General features: G+C 40.0%; 3 protein-coding genes across 4 annotated transcripts; 2 read left to right on the top strand and 1 right to left on the bottom strand.

The window, feature by feature from the left end:
• Positions 1 to 361: 361 nt before the first annotated feature.
• Positions 362 to 8,447, bottom strand: LOC119016765 (ras-related protein Rab-5A). 2 transcript variants are annotated; one of them, XM_037092997.1, is made up of 6 exons: positions 8,237 to 8,447; positions 4,565 to 4,783; positions 3,980 to 4,131; positions 3,630 to 3,752; positions 3,308 to 3,401; positions 362 to 3,085 (listed from the first exon to the last, which is right to left on the bottom strand). In XM_037092997.1, the coding sequence occupies exons 2-6, from the start codon at positions 4,728 to 4,730 to the stop codon at positions 2,970 to 2,972; spliced, it is 651 nt and encodes a 216-aa protein (XP_036948892.1). In that variant the 5' UTR covers positions 4,731 to 4,783; positions 8,237 to 8,447; the 3' UTR covers positions 362 to 2,969. The 2 variants fall into 2 exon arrangements, with proteins under 2 accessions (XP_036948892.1, XP_036948891.1); XM_037092996.1 differs by having other exon boundaries at positions 4,565 to 4,786; positions 8,237 to 8,446.
• A 1,206-nt stretch (positions 8,448 to 9,653) lies between these two features.
• Positions 9,654 to 13,838, top strand: otud6b (OTU deubiquitinase 6B). Its single transcript, XM_037092995.1, has 8 exons — positions 9,654 to 9,921; positions 10,863 to 11,011; positions 11,169 to 11,267; positions 11,511 to 11,711; positions 11,888 to 12,005; positions 12,161 to 12,222; positions 12,741 to 12,847; positions 13,185 to 13,838. Exons 1-8 carry the CDS (start codon positions 9,846 to 9,848, stop codon positions 13,267 to 13,269), a joined length of 897 nt encoding a protein of 298 aa, XP_036948890.1. The 5' UTR covers positions 9,654 to 9,845; the 3' UTR covers positions 13,270 to 13,838.
• Positions 13,839 to 14,737: 899 nt separating this feature from the next.
• Positions 14,738 to 17,456, top strand: lrrc69 (leucine rich repeat containing 69). Its single transcript, XM_037093354.1, has 8 exons — positions 14,738 to 14,978; positions 15,127 to 15,253; positions 15,350 to 15,422; positions 15,575 to 15,770; positions 16,542 to 16,613; positions 16,724 to 16,825; positions 16,918 to 17,097; positions 17,182 to 17,456. Exons 1-8 carry the CDS (start codon positions 14,805 to 14,807, stop codon positions 17,302 to 17,304), a joined length of 1,047 nt encoding a protein of 348 aa, XP_036949249.1. The 5' UTR covers positions 14,738 to 14,804; the 3' UTR covers positions 17,305 to 17,456.
• The last annotated feature ends 1,217 nt before the right edge of the window (positions 17,457 to 18,673 follow it).

Raw genomic sequence — 18,673 nt, 5'->3', positions numbered from 1 at the left:
GCGGGTCCGTGTCTGAGCAGTGTCTGGCTGATTTCATGGCACTTAAAGCAATAAGTGAAATTGATCCTAATAAGACGATTAAAACTTAATATCCCAGTGTTACATTAAAATACAGAAATACAATGTGTTCATAGAATTTTTTTCAGTTTCTCTCAAAGAAAGGAAAACATGGCATCTAATCAAATTCTGACATTATAGAGACACTGTCAGGTTAAAGGTCAGAGAAGGAAAAGACATTAACTTTTTGACCACTGGCTGAAAAACACTCCACACATTGTCCACACACACACACACACACACACACACACACACACACACACACACACACACACACACACAGCCTGAGTACAATAATAAATGATCAAATTTATTTCAGTTTTTATTTGGTCATTACATAACAGTACTGTAAAATGCTTGCATTTAAATGTTTTCAGCTGCAATTAAGTGTTCACGGCAAAAAAAAAAAAAAAGGAGAAAAAAAACCCAGAAAAACATACAATTTACATCCTTATGTGTTAATTCATTTATTCATGAAATCACCATCTTGCCTGCTGATAGCTGTTACACTGTTCCTACAAAGTCTTCACAAGGTTACTGAGATGTTATTGAGGTGGGGCAGACGGTTGGTTAATCAAACTGTTTTTCGGGTTGTGTCTGACTTGATAAATTCTGGAGCTTTTTACAAATGGTGGCTCTGCAAGTTCAGATCTACTCACAGGAATTAGTATTGGACAAAGGCATCGTAGCCTGAGACCACTAAAGAAAAAAAAAAAACAGAATTAGTGAAATGCATGAAGGAGATCATGTTAAAAAATAGAAAACCAAAAACATTTGGATATTATTTTTTCCTTCTGAGAAAAAGGTACAAGACAGACGACTAAATAAATGCAATTTCATTTTTTTTGTTTGTTAATAACACTACATACATTTATAAAGACCACCACTGATTATAATTTAACCATTTGTGTGAAAAAAAAAGGAACAGCAACAAAACTCCAAACCCAGATTGTAGCTGTTTTTCTGCTAACTGTACAGTTCTTTTTTTTGTTTTGATTATCTAGACAACTCCCTAGCAAGCATTAGTCCTGTCACTGGTAAATCGAAGAAAAAAAAAAAAAAAGGTAGACTACACTGCAACACCCTATTTACAGTATATTATTTATATATTTATATTTATTTATATATGTATATTTATATCACACTGGCTGTTATTATGACAGGATATATTCATGAGCATCATTAGTGCAAGGCATGAGTAAGACAGACTTGTAAAAAGAGTTATGGACCAGATGTACTGTTATGTATATATTTATGTGTGTGTGTATGTGTGTGTGTGTGACAATGTACAGTGGGGGGACAGGGAAAAAAGTGTGTGCTTAAGTAAAGTGAGGAAGAAGTGTAACAGACTGTGTGTGTGTGTGTGTGTGTGTGCTTATGTACAATAATGTTTCAGTTCTTTCAGATGGAATAGATCAATGCAACGTGTGTGTTCGTGTGCAAACGTGTGTCCAAAGAGCACACATACACACATAAATGGGCACATGTGATCCGAGTCTATGGGTGAAATCTGTCATCAGCCAGCCAGCATAGGCCCAGTTTGTACACGCTGACACACGGCTGTGTCTAAAAGCACTTCCTAATCAAGAGGAGATGACAAATAATAATGACTGAAAGGTGATAAATGAAGCAGCCTTTCATATTGCAACTCCCATCTCAATACCATCACCTTTGCTTTTTTTTTTTTTTTTTTTTTTTTTTAAACCAGGTCCAGCAACATTAACACAACGAAAAAGGACATCTGCATCAACTAAATCATCCAAAGACAGAAACCAAGAGACCCCCAGTGTAACCACAAAGGGATGGTCTACTCAAGATTTATGAAAGGACACTGCATTAGGAGACGGGGAGGTGGTGACACTTATGTGTATCTCAGAGGCCCCTGTGCCTTGTTGTTGAGAGAGCTGGGTGGAACAGAGTTTTTTTCTTTCTTTTTTTTTTTTTTGCTGTGCTGCATAGGTCCTTGCAGACACTCAGGTCACAGAGTAAATACTGTGAAACATTGCACAATGCCACTAGGGACAGTAAGAAGCAGGCAGGGCCCCAGAATGGAGCTTTGGGGGTGGTAGAAGAGTATGTACACTCGTGCTACTTTGGGGTTTAGTGGGGGGGAAAGGCCAACCTGGGCAGGCAAGAGGGAATCCAAGAGAGCGAGAGAGAGACACACATACATACAGAATATGAGAGGACTACAGTTCATGAATGTTTTTAAACTCTTAAGTTAAAAGGGTCCCGTGACAAGAGAGCAGTGTGGAGCTTCCTCTCCTTCTCTATCGTTCTTCAACCCCGCCTTTCTCAGATTCACAAGTATACACCCCTCTAATAAACTTTTTTTTCTGTGCTACTGCAGACGAAAAGGTTGTTTTTTTTCTCAATTTTAGGCCATGTAAGTATACAAGTATGTGCACCCATAAATTTGACAAAAAGTAGAGCAAACAATAATTAACAAAATTACTTTTTAAAAAAAGAACAAAAACAAGACTGGTATTAGAAATGCAGTAGTAAAGTCTTAAGCTATCCCAGAAAAAAAGGAAGTGACCACTTCCTCTTGATGAAACTCATATCTTCACACTGGAAGGAAGATGATGGAAGGCAGGGTGCACTAACATCTCTAATATCATTTATCTATCAATAATAACTGATAGATGTGACATGGTGAGAGGCAGAAAGTAGGAAAAAAAAATGGACAGAGGGTATAACCAAGTAGCAGCAGAATTGTGATGAAGGAAAAGAGGCAGAAATCAGTGTAATGGCATGGGGGAAGGGGGGGGCTTCTTTTCTTGTTTTGCAAATGAGAGATAAGAGTACAACACATTGCATTAGTAACCGCAGTGGCATTCGGGGCATCAGCCGCATTAGTTACTGCTATACATGTTGGATGGGTGGGGGGGCGGGGGGGGATGTTCTTCATGTTAGTTACTGCAGCATGGAGCCTTGGCTGGCTGGGCAGCTTCTGTCAGGTCCACTCCCCGGTTCCGCCCGCTACTGGCTCCTGCAGCCTGAGGCTCACTCTTCGGCAATCTCTTTGCTGAGGGGATGAAAACAAATCAAGCTAAAACAACAATAAACTTCTCATATGCAGGGAAAATTCAGTCACTTTGATAATCTCTATGCCAACCCTTCAGTTCAGCAGGATAAATATCAACTGCTACCTAAACAAATACCAACAGGATGAATCAATTTGGCTCAAGTTACAACTTTACAAATGCACTGGCAAACTCATTGAATAAAGTGTCAGGAAAGTACCCACCAATAGCCATAAATATCTCATTCACATTCATAGATGTCTTGGCCGACGTCTCCATGAAAAGTAAGCTGTTGTCGTCTGCGTAGGACTGGGCATCCTGTCAACACAGCGTAAACGACCGTGAGATTTCAATACGCTCTCACACATTCAGGGGCAAGACAAGACAATCAGACTTGGAGCTGAGATTGGAATAATCACTCTTAATGTAGCTACTGGATGTATTCAAATAAAACAGAACCGCAGCAATATCCATTAGATGTGGGAGTATTCCCAAGAATTGCAAAAAACAGGACTGATTTCCAAGACACAGCTTGTTTGCTCTGACCTGGAAGTCGACAGCTCTCTTGCTGGCGAGGTCAGCCTTGTTGCCTGACAGGGCGATGACTATATTAGGGCTAGCTTGTCTTTGCAGCTCCTTTACCCAGTTCTTTGCCCGTGCGAAGGACTCCTGCAAATAGAAGAAAAATAGTGCAATCCGTTAATACAGTCATGTTATCAGCAACAAGTCAGACATTTTCATATAAGCCACCATCTGTATTTGAACTACAACTCTTTGTACAGTGCTGAGGTAATCTGACTGTACCTTTACCACATTAATATGTCACGTAGCGTGACGTTTAAGGTATGTTTGGGAAAAACTGCATGAACCATTTAGTCAAGGGTGAGCAAACGTGCCTCGTTTGTGATGTCGTAAACCACGATGGCCGCCTGCGCTCCTCTGTAATACATGGGTGCCAAACTGTGGTAACGCTCCTGACCTGCAGTGTCCCAGATTTCAAACTTCACTGTTGTGTCATCTAGACACACTGTCTGAGTGAGAAAAGCCGCTGAAAAGAAGGATAAAGTGAGGGGTTAGTGAGCGTTAGACAATCAATATCCTCTCCAACACAATACTTTGTAAACAAAAGAGGTCATAAATTTATATCCAAACAAAGCATTATCAGTTTTTCCATTACGTGACACAATCTATGGCCCACACTGGAGTATAACATTTCAGCTGAAGTGGAAAAGAAACAGATGTTTGTGAGGTTTAAGTTCCATTTTACAATGTGGCAATGATCTTCACTACAAAACAAAATGGGGAACTTCAAATTATAAAAATTACAATATCAGAGCACTTATCTGGCTACCTTGAATCTCACATAATTAGGCAAGTAATTCAGCAAAAGCAAAATCCAACAGACACAAACACACCCGTTTGATCTGCAACCAACTGGCAGCACATGAGAAACAGCCTGGGTCTTTTGATTTGAAGCTCACCTCCTATTGTGCTCTCCTGGAATTCGTGGAACTGACCCTTGACAAAGCGGAGCACTAAGCTGGACTTGCCCACGGCTGACTCCCCCAACAGTACCAGCTTAAACTGACAGATCTTGTTCCCCGCATTGGGTCCATTGGGTCTCGTAGCACCTCCCCGATTGGCCATGACCTAGTCAGATCCCCCGGTGTCCTGTGTGCCAAACCTCACTATCAGGACTTCTGCTGCAAGAAACAGGAAGCAAAAACAGGTAATGAACATATATGTGAAACGATTCCACATCTAAACATCCGCTTAGAGTGAAACATGATGTCAACAGCTCCAAAACTACACTCAACAGTGAAACTGTCTTTTTCCTTGATTTGATATGATAAGAGACTCTGCGTGGCAAGAGATTTACAGTATTACTGAGTGCAATAAGAGGAAAGGATAAAGCCTACTGACAGCAAATCAATTTGTGTGGGCAGTTTGCAGTGCTTTCAAGATACAGGCATGCCAAAAGGTGAGGCATATAAAATCTATAGAAATAAACTTAACGATAGAAAAGGGTATCAAGTGAGACTCATCTGCTTCCGTTGAAGTGAAAGGGGTGCAGGCTATGTTACCCTAACTGAGCAAAACACAAGTCTAAGCCGTGACCTTTTCACTGGATGTCTTAATGAACATGTGACACTGGGTATTTCAAGAATTCTGAGGACAAACATTAGGCCGTCTGCAATTTCCGAGACTAAACTATGACAGAATGATGAATTAAACATTTAATTTCACAGAGACAAAAAAAAACATTAACAACAGTACATCGAAATCATCCTAAGCTCACAAAACAGACCTAGTTATTAACATGGAGGCTCTACTCCGTGCAACAGATCAAGTTTTCAATTGAGATCTAACGCTATATGTAGTGGAGTAGCATAAGAACCATTAGTTATGTAGTCAGAAATACTCTCTATGCTGTTACTAATACATTTTGATGGTATTGTGAGGTCCTGCCTGTTTTTTGAGTGACAAAGCTTGTGAGTCCACTTACAGCAAAGCCAGTTCATTCAAAGTGATGCATCACACCCTTATTTTCATATGTCAGATTTGAATTTTAGCAGAGTACTGTCACACCTTTTTACATCGTGAACTTAACACGTTTTACAGAGGCCATTTCAATAAGCAGCAGGTTTCTACAAAGCTTCCGTAGCAACACAGAATATCTTCTGGTTACCATTTGCCACTTCAAAAAAAAAAAGAGTTAACATTTTCACACGTGAAGGCAATAAATAGGTTTTCATTAAAATCATACATTTCATAAAATAAAATGCTAACAAATTATACAGTACTTAGAATGTATATAGTATCTTAACTTCTTTTTTGTCTTCAAGTTATAAAAACCTAGGGCTGCACAATTAATCAAAATATAATCAAAATCACAATATGGCTAAATGCAATGTCCAAAATTGCAAGAGGTGGCAATTCTTTTAACTAAGGTAAAAAGATGTGACGACATAGCATTATAATAAAGTACTACAGTGATGGAGAGATGTACTGGCCAACCAATCAAGAAAACATTTGTTTGGTACAGACACCAAAAACAAAAGAAAACATTTTTTTAAAAGAGAAAATTAAAATTGTGATGCCAATATGATCATTCCCACTGATTACACTGCCATCACATTATCATTACCATCTTGTGCAACCCTAGAAAAAAAATGAACTTATTTTCTATAATTGTGTCAAACTTTTTTCAAGCCATTTAGATACAGTCAATTAACTCCATGTTGAAAGTACTTCAAACATGCAAAGCATTTGCAACTATAATAATGTAATCATTTACAGTTTTTTTCACAGTTGTGGTACAGTGTCTATCCAAGTGACATCATGAAAAAGGGCAAAGGAAGCTCACCACAACCATACACAGTTAGCAAAGGAAGCCTTGTCAAGAACCACGAAAGAGTTTTAACCCACCCACATTACTCCAGCCTGTTTACAACTGCGAGAACCTCCATATGGATACATGCCATGCATTCATGCATTTCTTAGTAACTTATTTAGGTTTGAACTGCTGACTTATTTGTATACAACAGATGACTGTTGTCAGGAGAAAACTGCTGTGTGTGTTGATTTCGAAGGGAGAATTTGTCCTGAGCACTGTTTTGTGGAATCCTATCTCTGACCACAAAAATGACTATTATGAGTTCCAACAGGCAACCACTACCATCTCCCTCATTCAGGAGACAGATAATATGTGTGCTGACAATAACACAGATCCCTTATCATTCTCAGACATGCTTTCTAAGCCAGTAAAGTACAATGACTGTGAAAAAGCTAACCTTGCTGATAAAGGGGTTGGTGCCCTCTTTGGATACATGCGAGACCTCAACTTATGTTACACTGCATCAAATGATATAAGGCTGCAGACTGTATTAGATCATACAGATGCTTACTGTATTACATACACTACCGAGGGGATCTGGTATATCTATATATAAAACCAAAAAGGTGTAATCACCAGTGGTATTGTGTCAGTCTGTCAACTGCCCCCTTCATGACTGCAGAGGTTATGTCAGCCATTAACCCATCAGAGCATCAACAGGTTATATATGTCCTGATCACACATTAAGACAACAAGTGCAGAAATAGGACAGCCGAAGCAAGTATCTGGGAGGTAGAAAAAAAGCCTATGTGTTAATAATAATATAAGCATTCAAAAATGTATTTTAAACACCTGTCAAGTTATTTTCTTACAATACAAAACACATCCACGTGTGTTCTGATGACAGGCTTTAGGGAGACAAAGCCCATGAAGCTGACCAGCGAGGCAGTAAGTTCAGGCGTGTAATCGTTTAGAATAACCAAGGTAAGACTGTCAAGAAGCAGTGAGAAAACCAACACACATGCGAAACTGCTGCGGAAAAACAGTAAGTGCGTTTACTCAGACTGATGACAGGGACTGTCAACAAACGCTGCGCACTGCCATGCCCAAAAATATTTGGATGTAACTGTCGTTAGTAGACTGTACACACTTCGCTCACGTTAGTTGGTGTCATGAAGCGATCTGTTTTGATTTTAGAAGGCGACGCCATTTTCCACATTCTTTTTTTGTTGTTGTTGTCTGGCTAGTTAGCTTACTTGCTGTTAGCCAACCATAGCTTTCTCACTGGCAAGTAACGTCAGCTTCCCAACCACTTTGAGAAAAGCACATTAAAGCGACAGGCTCAGCTGCACAAACAATAGGGAATGCCATGGGTCAACAAGCTAGTCGTTGTATTGTTTGATAGTGTTAAACTGAAGTGTTTTGCTAGTTGGGTAATGTTTTAATAGGGAGTAGCCAAACCCTCGTTTGACAAACACTAATGTTAGCTTGCTAGCGCCGTTAGCATTCCACCCACTGACCTGATTCCACCCAGTTAGCTATTAGCTAGGACAAAGACAACTGTACAGCTTACAATATCAGGCGCTTGCTAATGACACAGCAGCAATACAGAAGAGAGACAGCTGGACTACACGGGACGTGACAACGGCCTGCATTTCTGTCCTACCCTAGCTATCAAACATCACCGACATTAGCTGGAGACAGCTAGCGACGGCGTTAGCTAACGTTAGTCCCCGATGACAACTGGGCAAACGTTAGCGTTAGCCAGTCAGCCAACTGGAAACCACAAGTTGTCGAATCATGTCAAGTACGCTACCTGCGAGCCAGACGATGTTTTGAACTTTGAATACCACCGCTGTAGTATTTACACACAGAACCCGGGACACTGTGGTGAGGCGGTGTTGGGGAACCAAGAAAATAATTTCAACAATCCCGTCACGTCTCCTCCTTTCTTTCTTCTCGCAACTTCCCCTTAGAACCAAAACACAAACAAGCTCTTCCGCCCCCCGTGCCACGTCACACAGCACGTCTGCCCTCCAGAAGTCAGCCCGTCAACCCGTCACATCCCAATAAAATGGATCATTTATGTGATATTACTATTGCATGTGGCATTTGCCTGCAGATGAAGGGCTTGCTATGTTTGTACAGGATCATTGGTAATATTTGCATGCATGTTTTAAATATATTGCCTCGCCTGACAGATGCTTGATATTTGGCACCAAGGATGATACCAGCTAGGAGGTCAGATGTGATTATCACACACTGACGGAGGCAGAATATTTGACAGTTTAACACTACACTAAATATTGCCAAAATTGACACTAGGAATTTAAGTATTGTAAATGATCCAAAACGTCTTTTCGATTTTCCCTTCCAACAAGAAAGAAGCTAAAATGACTATAAATCAACTGATATATCGGTTTGGCTGATATATCGGTATCAGTGTATATGTCGTCCCAAATGCGATACGATTTTTCTTTTTTTCTGAAATTATCATGCAGGATAAAAAGTAGCTGTGGTCATTTATCATTATTACATTTTTAGTGACGGTTACTTTTTTCAAGACCATGTCGAACTGTAAAATGTTCTGCCTCCATCAGTCGCAAGTTGTTGATAACCACATTTGCGGGATCCCCACAAACAATAAGTGTATATCGGGCCATGCAGAGATGCAGTAGCATCAGTCAGGGTCCAAAATTGACTGATGTCAGAAAAAATAACTTTATTTTGTCTAAATTTAAATATGAATTCATATTCTTATCAACCTCATTGCATATTTGAGAATGTAAATGGGAAAGCAAAACGAAGCATCTTGTAACAGTCATTCAGATGTTCTCTGATAAAAACATTGCATTTAATTCACATGAATAAATAAAGACGCAATGCGCATATTTTTTTCTTTTTTACACTGTACCTTATTCTTGACATTGCACTCAAGTCTTTCACTGCTCCATTTTAATAGATACATGACTGGTACCCATTGTTTTTCTTGCTCTTGGTGTTTTTATGTTTAATTATGTACTTTTAAAGGTATTATATTATATTATATTATATTATATTATATTATATTATATTATATTATATTATATTATATTATATTATATTATATTATGTCACAAACCTGACTACCTGGCTGCTACAAGACAGAACTGCAGTACACTAACTGGCCGCAGGGGGCGGTAGCAGCGGTACAGCATCGTTAATTCCGGAGTCCAGATGAAGAAGAAGAATAAAGCTCCGCCCTTCTCCCCTCGTCTCTTCCGGTTAAGGCCATATCAGCACATTTTATTCATTGTGGAATATATTTTTGAACCTCTTGTCAGTGTTGTGCCAGAGTTTAGAACACAGCAGGACACGTCGTTTGTTTTATGGTCTCGCACAGCTCGTAAAAACTTCCCATTGAAGACAGTGAGCAGCACCCAGTCATGGAGGAGGAGACAGTGGAGACACCAGAGGAGCTGCTGGCAAAGAAGCACCGCAAGGAAAAGAAAGACATGCAAGGTAGCTAACACCGGCTGTTCTCTGGCGTTGTCCGTGGTTCAAATTCAACATGTTCCATTAGGTTGCTCGCAGCTCACGTCTTTGTTTTATTTCCTGGAGTTGAGCCCAATTCAGCCACGAGCAAACTGAAATATTATACCACAGTGGGGGACAATGTGGTACCCATAACTATAATAACTGTGTCATGAGTCTTAAAATGTATTTGTCAGTCCATTTGTGCAGTTTGTGTTTTTGACTAGCAGCTCACAAGGATTGTAGTTTTAGAGGTAAGACGCACAGAGTCAGAGAGGACAGAGAACTGAAACACTGTGGATTGAATCTGTCAAGCTTTTTATTATGATGGAAGCACTCCCATCATTAATGTCAAATGAGATATACAAGCTGTGATGTCACAGCAGAGGTTGAGATTTTGAAGTTTAATATATGCGCTCTTTATGATTGCTATCACTGGTATGTGGGCTGCGTTATTTTAACGCTATTTTTACATTTTAGGGCATTTAGTAGATGATTTTGTACAAAGTGACCTACATTAATTCATAAATACATTCATACACTGATGGCGGTGGCTGCCTTGCAAGGTGCCATCCAGCACATCAGGAGCAGTTAGTGGTTCAGTATCTTGCCCAAAAACACTTGTTACATGTAGACCAGGGAAATTGAACCAGCAACCTTCCGACAACAAGAAGTTAACTGGCTGCACCCCTGAGCCACAGCCGCCCATACAGCACTTTTCTATAACACATTGCTATAATGCTTAAATAAAAATGTACAACAACCTAACATTAAGGTGCTTTAATAAGGTGTTTCCTCTGTCATACTGGTTGTCCTGACCTGGATTTAGTTTTAGCTTTTCCGTTCAAGATTCAGCACCGCCCGAGACCTTTACCCTGTGTATATCGTATTGTTTTGTCAGATTATAAACTCTCGTGCTTCATTTGCAGCCAAAATCCAGAGCATGAAAAATGCAGTCCCCAAAAACGACAAGAAAAAGAGGAAACAGTTGACGGAAGAGATCGCCAAACTGGAGGCTGACCTCAGCCAGAAACACGAGGAGGAAATCAGGCAACTCAAGCCTACAACTGACACAAAGGTAAACGTCAACATTATGAGGCTTAACTGTCTTTAAAATATGTACTCCTCTAAATGCAATTTCTTTATGATGTATTGCATAACAAGGGTAATAAATGCTTAAATTAAGTCTGTTTGTTACATAAATGTCAATCTGCAAAACAACCAATCTCACACAGGTGGCAGAGGTGATAAATGGAGTGAACACCGTGAAGATAGAGGATGAAGATGAAAAAGAGGTCAAACAGTCACGTGTGTCCAAGGCCCAGAAGAGACGGGTGAGATACATGTTCCACTTCCAATCAAACCGTTAAAGTGCGATTTGTTATTGCACACAACACTGTCAAATGGAGGCACACTTTGGGTTAATAATCTATGACCTTTTATTTACTTTAACTGCCATAAACAAACCATAAATAAAATGCAAATGTATTAGACAGCAGTATGATTATTGTTTGTTCCTTAACATTTCATTTGTGATTGATAATTAAATGTGTCTTTTATTCAATGATCCTCTCCAGGACAAGAAGGCTGCCCAGGAGAAGGAGAGGGAGAGCAGGATAGCTGAGGCCGAGGTGGAAAACCTGCAGGGAGTGAGGCACCAGGAGGGTTTGATGTTGGCTCAGAAACTCGCCCAGCAGCAGCTTCAGATCAAGGAGATCTCCTCCGACGGCCACTGCATGTACCGAGCTGTTGAAGATCAGCTGGCACAGCGGTCACAGGTACACACAGTGTTTGGTGTGTTAACGGCTATAGCTGTGGTTTGAGTACCTATCTGGATGGGCAAAAGTGTCTTCACAATGTCACAATGCTGCTTCGACAAAATGACAATAAAGGTTTAAACATTTGTTATGAGTTCCTACACAGAGAGTACATATTCTGTTCTGTTTTGTTCTAGCCGGGGTCAAAGGGTGTGAAAGAACTGCGGTCTCGCACTGCCGAGCACATGAGAAACCACGCTGACGACTTCTTGCCTTTCCTCACCAACCCCAGCACCGGTGACATGTACACAACAGGTAACACTTCTATCTTTGTTTTGGTTGGCAGAAACAATCTGACCATAGGTACGAGAGTGTGCCAGCCATACAGATTTAAAAATGACATAGTGTGTTTTTAGAAAGTACTTTTGTGTGTGCACCGTATTAATAGAAATGTTTGTGCTGCTTTATAGATGAGTTTGAGAAATACTGCAGTGATGTGGAGCACACGGCAGCATGGGGTGGACAACTGGAAGTGAGTAGTTTTAAATTCAAACACGGATGCACTGATCTGTTCTTGTCCTACAAAGCCAAGGCACATTAACTACAATTTTGGAATGTCTATTTTAAAAAATACCTTTTGACAACTTTGTCTAAAAAGAAAAATAGCAGTTTGAGGGAGCAGATGTTGACAGAAATTTTGCAATTAAAATGGCATATCAAGCTATCTTAGTAGATTGTACACAAAATAATACTTACAAATACTTCAGGGATTGCTTGAACTTTTCTTAATCATTCATTAAGTATAATCTATTACAGCTTTTTTCAAATGCAAATGAAAAAAATCGAATTTGGAATCAATGTAATAATAGAATAAGAATTAGACACTAAGATTAAAGTTACCACACTTTGCCTAGTTACATAAACAGAGTGCAGTATAAGCATTTTTTCAAGTCATATGTCAGATAAATGTTCATGTTTATTAAGCCATGCAAATTAAGATATGGAAAAAAAATACATATTCTTTTCTTCTTCATGTCTTCTCCCCCACAGCTGCGCGCTTTGACCCAAGTTCTTCAGTTGCCGATAGAAGTGATCCAGGCTGACGCCTCGACTATAAAAATCGGGGAGGAATTTGATAGTGACCCCATCACTCTTGTGTACGTTGTGTCTATGTTGTTATGTTTGGCAGGAGATTTTATAATTGAATAATTGTTCAAGTATATACAGCTAAATTAGTTGAAAAATGTGTATGTGTGTGTATATATATATATATATATATATATATATATATATATATATATATATATATAATATATATATATATATATATGAATCTAATATATATTGATATATTGCATTTAGATTTTAGGGTTTGATGTATGACAGTTAAAAGCTGCTGTGGCAAACAAGCCTTAATTTCACTTTGTGATTTTGGATATCTTAAATACAAACTGTAATTATGTTAGTTCTCAATGTATTTCCTTTTTATTGCAGTTACATGCGTCACGCCTATGGACTGGGAGAGCACTACAATTCTGTGGAGCAGCTAAAGGACCCTGCCAATGCAGAGGACAGCTGAGAGACGGCCTAGTCTTGGTGTGACAAACCAGTGTGCGTGAGACGCAGCGAGTGTTCGAACCACTCACACCAAGGGGCCCTGAATACAAGTGTATTTGGAGGGAGACCTCCCCTCATTGAAGACATTGATAAGCTGAGGTTAACAGAGAATGTTGCATTTAATGCTTAACAGTGCTTTTATGTTTTGAAGTCAAAAGAAATCAGTGGGGTGAGAGAAATCTAACAAAACCCCTCGCCTCTGAGAGCAGCATCATCATGCTAATGAAAATAGCATAGAAAGGAAGTTAATGTGTAACTGATTTTACGCCGGACTCTCTTAGTCTGTCCCAAAGACCTCCCACCTTCCCTTCAACTCATTTTGAGAAGATAAAGGTGTAACACATTTTAAGAAAAAAAAATCCAAATCCACCTGAGCGGGAGAGTTTGTAAGAGCTTTTGAGCGTGCATGTCACTCAACCAAATGTCAGCACTGTGGAGGTTATTGGATTTTTTTCAGTGATCTTGGAATGAACTGAATCGTCAAACCTGTAACTCATATCAGTGTTACATAAATATATATGATACCACTGACGTCACTGCTTTATTCATTTTTTTTTTTTTTTTTTACGATGAGGTAAGTAATATTCATTGTTTTTAAATTGCTACTGTTTTCAACACGAGACTGTGAAATATGCACATTATATTTCTTTAACTTAAGACTTCTTTGTAGTTGTTAAGCAACAGAGATCTGCACAAAAAGCTGAAGAAGTATCTGCACACTACTGTCTCAGTCTCTCTGCAAAGCCTTTTAACCACAGATGTCCTCCCTCAGGTTAATTTATAGTAAGTTAGTAAAATAAGGCATGGTCAAACATGTACATGTTATATCTGCTTGTGATAAACTACACACACATATAATCAAAAGCTGCCTTGCATATTGTCCTTAAGTTGTGTTGGAAATGCCAGTGGTGGAAGGTAACCATGTACATTTATACAATTTATTAAAGTAATCTTCTTGAGTACAACATTTTTAGGTACTTTACTTTTTCCATTTACTATTTTTCCATTTATGTTACTTTATACTTATGCTCCACTACATTTCAGAGGGAAATATGGTTCTTGACACAGCATTACAATTACTTGACCGCTTACGCAGCAGCTGTTTTTTAAGATTAAGATTTACAAAACATAGAAAAGTGTGACTTATTCCAATACATTTAGGAGACGCTTTTGTCCAAAGCGACTGACTACATACATTCATACACTGATGGCGGTGGCGGCCATGCAAGGTGCTCAGACATTTTGGATCTTTATATGTTAACTTTTATTTGGATCTTTCAATAATTCATGCATCAGCGTGGAAGCAGAATTTCTTATGTCAGTGAGCCCACAAGCCCCTCAGCAGAGTGCACTTGGGTGTAAACATGCTGCTATACTCTACTGCCACCGCTAGAGGCCGCTGCTGCCTCGAAGCTGAACGTCACGGACGAGCCGACGAGCGTCTCGTCGCCATGGAAACCTGAGCACGGGTTCTTGACACTTAATTTCCTCTCCCAAATGGAAAAGTCTGTAGCTAGAGTTCTGTATGGCCAGGGGACCTCCTTGAATTTGACCTCTCGGAAAATAAAAGCAGTTCCCGAGTGCGTCTTCAGGATACGGAAGCTCTCGGTCCTCCAGCTGACCAACAACTCCATCACTGCCCTGCCCGCCGAGCTGCTCTCTCTCCGACGCGTGAGTCTCCCTTCATTTTTTTTTTTCCTCGTTCGTTTTGCTCCCGAGCTCATCTGTCTGCTGGAACACTTCCAAGACAATTCTTTAAATGTGTTACACGGCGTGCAGATTTGTGATTAAATATTTCTCCTTATGCAACGCCTGCAAGCTGGCTGAGCTTCATTTGGGGAATAATGCCTTGAAGGAGCTCCCCGCTGTTCTGGGCCATCTGGAGTCCTTGAAGAAACTCTATCTGTTCAGCAACCAAATTACAGTAGTGGCACCTGAGGTGATGGGTAGGCTCTCGCTCCTCTGCGTGATTAGCACCTTTGGAAGATTTGTTTAAAAAGAACTATAAATGAGCCACTTTGTTTGTAATTTGTGCTTTGCAGGTGGCTTACACAACCTCGTTGTGCTCAATCTGAACCACAACCAGATTCAAAGACTTCCTCCAGAGATTAGAAGGTATCTTGTACCCAAGAGCTCCGCTGATCTGACATCTGTTCATGATGCGAGGCCGAAATTGACTCGATGACATCTGGATCTGTAAGAATAATGTGTGTGATATACATCCATAATGAACTTGTATGTTAATGCAAACCCGTCTTTCCCATCAGTTTGCATAGGCTTCAACATCTCAGTCTGCTGGACAACCGGCTGGAGGAGGTCCCCGCTGAGCTGGGTCACCTCACCAGCCTGGCTGAGCTGAACTTGACCTCCAATAATCTGCCCGGGCTGCCTCAGCAGCTGTACCAGTGCAAAGAGCTAACCAAGCTGTACTTAGCCAGAAACAAGCTGACCAGCCTACCAGAGGTGGGTGCTCGTTCGCCGCTGTGATGGTTAAAATGCCGTCAGCGGATCCGTTAGAGAGCTCTCATCACATCTGACAGCTCCTCCTGATTCTTGTTCACCCTAAAATTTCAAAATGAGGTAGTTTTTTTCAGGATATTAAAGGGACAGTGCACCATAAAATCAAAAATACATATTTTTCCTCTTACCTGTAGTGCAATTTATCCATCTAGGTTATTTTAATGTGAGTTCTGGAAATATAGAGATGTAACGCCATAGAGATTTCTGCTTTTCTTGACTGCAGTGGACTGAAAATGTAGTGAAAACCATGATCCAGTTAGTTAAGATAATCCACAGACCTAGTTGTGAGCAGTTTTATATTGGAACTACTTGCTTTCACAGACTGAAGTGTGCAGTTACTCATGGACAAGAGGCTAAATAACGAAGCTAACTAAGCTAGCTAACGTTGCAGCCAATAATTCCAGATGTAGCGTGATTTTCGTACTTACATAATTTTGCCCTCTGTTTAATGTACAATCAGTAATGCCACAATTGCAGTAACCCACACCCTTGGTGTAGGCTATGATGATGATTGTCATTCACTAGCACTGTGCAGAATACGAACAGGCTTCGTGTCTGTCTTGCAGTTTAAATTTGTAGACGTTTTTTGATTTTATGGGGAAACTGCCCTTTAAGAATCACCCACGTATCAGTCGAGTTCTATCTTCAGCTTTGCTGTTTTACTGTATGCTTTGGCGGCTACATAAGCAAACACTTGCCTTACATTTCCCCCAGGGAATTAGGGCCCTGACAAAACTCCAAGTACTGGATGTGGCTGGGAACAAGTTGTTCATGTTCCCCGTTCAGGTATGTTCTGCATTAGAATTCAGCAGCACAATGCTGTGACACAGTGGAATCTAAAAAAAAAAAATGAAATTGCAACTTCGCTCTATGACGCAGGACGTTCCTCTGTGCAGTTTCACCTGCTGCCCCTGAGGGAGCTCCACTGTGAAGGCAACAGGTTTGTGCGCTGTGAGCCGATGTCGGCGGTGCAGGACCGAGAGGTGCTCTCGCTGAAGGTAAACTGATGGTACAACACTTAACAATAACAAATAACATTATGCACTTTAAGGAATCACCTCATTGTTCTCGCTTCGTTTTTATCTGCCAGGAACTGGTTGCCAGATTTGTGCTGCTGGAGGACAGGAACAGGTCCTCTCTGGTCCACAGGATGCTTCCTCACTACCCGGCCTTAACTGCCTTGGTGGCCGCTGGCAACTGTTGTGAGCTTTGCCTGAACCCCTTCCTCACCACCTGGCTGGAGTGTGTGCATTTTATCAGTCCGAAGAAGGTCCAAGAACATACTCATTACAATGCAGAGATGAATATGTAGTTCTTCATGTTACTGAATGTTGTATTTATATGTGTCTTACAGGACATGAAGATGAAGGGTGTTCGGACCATTCCAGTCCGCGCCCTTCTATGCTCATACAAGTGCTTAAATACGCAGGGACACTCCTACTATGGTGTTGCTACAAGAATAACACAAGGTCATTGAAAAGGTGCCATCCGTCAGTTAAATCACTATCACATCTCATTTTTGGTATTAAAACTGTACGCACTGATCTCCATTTGCACAAATTTAACAAAAGACCTCAACACGAAGATGCATTTTTTGTTTGTTACACATTAAAGTATAATATTGTGGTACAGTGGTGGAAAGTAACAAAGTACATATTGTCAATTTCAATACTTAAAGGTGCACTGTGTAGCACTGGGGAAGAAATGTTCAACAGAAGAGAGAGATCTTCATTGATTGATTTTAAAACAAACTAAATAAACAACCTGACCTTAAAGGGCAGCACAATTGACTTTATTTACATTTGGTGGACCCTGCCACCTTTTCAGCTTCAAGCAATGTTCTGGGGACTTTATTTTCCTCTAACAACAGCTTGTTGATTCAGCAACTGAAAAAAAAACCAACATATATTATTAAGTTTGTAATGTTACCTCCTTAATATTGAAAATAAATAAAATTCTAAGTTTGAATTTCTTCTCTAAACTACAGAGTACCCTTCAAAGATGCAGTGTTTCAAGACACTGACATGTTAAAAGACTATCTATGCACTGTGTTGCAGAGGTATCTTCTGACGTTAGCATGCTAACCAGCTAGCCCTGGCCTGTCCCGTCACCTAATGACACTTTTCTACATCAAGAGGCAATAGTCTACTTGAAAAGACTTGGGAGAGTTGATAACAGCTAACAGGATTCAGCCGCTAGCTGTATGGCCAACTGTGCTAACTAGCTAACTAACAGCAGCTACAGTCAGCAGCAGTTAGCGGTTGCTCTGGTTATATGCTTGAAGAATGAATTGGACAGGTATAAGTTCCATTTTACAAAACTACATTCCAAAGGGAAATACTGTTTAGTTTTCCTCGGCCCATTTATCTGACTGATGTAGTTACTAGGTGATAACAGTTAAATGCTAATTTTGCACTGATGCATCAGTATTAACTAGTGAATAATATCTAGTATGATCATATATCACTCACAGGACCAAAACAAATACTTTTACTGTGACAATTTTTCTAGTAATGCTTCTGTGCTCTACCTTACTTTAATACAGGACTATTACTTCAACTGATATTGGTTTCACACTGCTGTATTGTTACTTTTACTCAAACAAAAGATTCAAATAATCTTACATCAATGATACAGGGTTACCATTTCCAGTGTATGGGGTTTTTTGGCCTTTTCAGGTCTCACAGATGTTGTTAGACTCTGCAGTCACTAGGTGGCATCCAATGAACACGGAAAACGGTCCATGTAGTTGGACTCTGTCTTTGATGCTTAACAGGAACATCAGTTGACAACATGTGGTCTAGAATAAACATTGCAGCAGATGATAACAGATCAGTATGTGATGA

Source organism: Acanthopagrus latus, chromosome 3, assembly GCF_904848185.1.
Source record: "Acanthopagrus latus isolate v.2019 chromosome 3, fAcaLat1.1, whole genome shotgun sequence".
Lineage (NCBI taxonomy): Eukaryota > Metazoa > Chordata > Actinopteri > Spariformes > Sparidae > Acanthopagrus > Acanthopagrus latus.
The sequence above is the reverse complement of the archived record's forward strand: the minus strand, read 5'-3'. Positions and strand labels throughout refer to the sequence as shown.

Excerpts from the sequence above, each read along its gene's own strand:
- LOC119016765 (XM_037092997.1), bottom strand. The coding sequence starts at position 4,730 with ATGGCCAATCGGGGAGGTGCTACGAGACCCAATGGACCCAATGCGGGG. Across the intron at positions 4,132-4,564 it reads CCAGGAGAGCACAATAGGAG|CGGCTTTTCTCACTCAGACA; the intron begins GTGAGCTTCAAA and ends CCTTCTTTTCAG. Across the intron at positions 3,086-3,307 it reads TGAGATATTTATGGCTATTG|CAAAGAGATTGCCGAAGAGT; the intron begins GTGGGTACTTTC and ends TCATCCCCTCAG.
- otud6b (XM_037092995.1), top strand. The coding sequence starts at position 9,846 with ATGGAGGAGGAGACAGTGGAGACACCAGAGGAGCTGCTGGCAAAGAAG. Across the intron at positions 11,012-11,168 it reads AGCCTACAACTGACACAAAG|GTGGCAGAGGTGATAAATGG; the intron begins GTAAACGTCAAC and ends AATCTCACACAG. Across the intron at positions 11,268-11,510 it reads CCAAGGCCCAGAAGAGACGG|GACAAGAAGGCTGCCCAGGA; the intron begins GTGAGATACATG and ends GATCCTCTCCAG.
- lrrc69 (XM_037093354.1), top strand. The coding sequence starts at position 14,805 with ATGGAAAAGTCTGTAGCTAGAGTTCTGTATGGCCAGGGGACCTCCTTG. Across the intron at positions 15,771-16,541 it reads AGCTGACCAGCCTACCAGAG|GGAATTAGGGCCCTGACAAA; the intron begins GTGGGTGCTCGT and ends CATTTCCCCCAG. Across the intron at positions 17,098-17,181 it reads ATTTTATCAGTCCGAAGAAG|GACATGAAGATGAAGGGTGT; the intron begins GTCCAAGAACAT and ends TGTGTCTTACAG.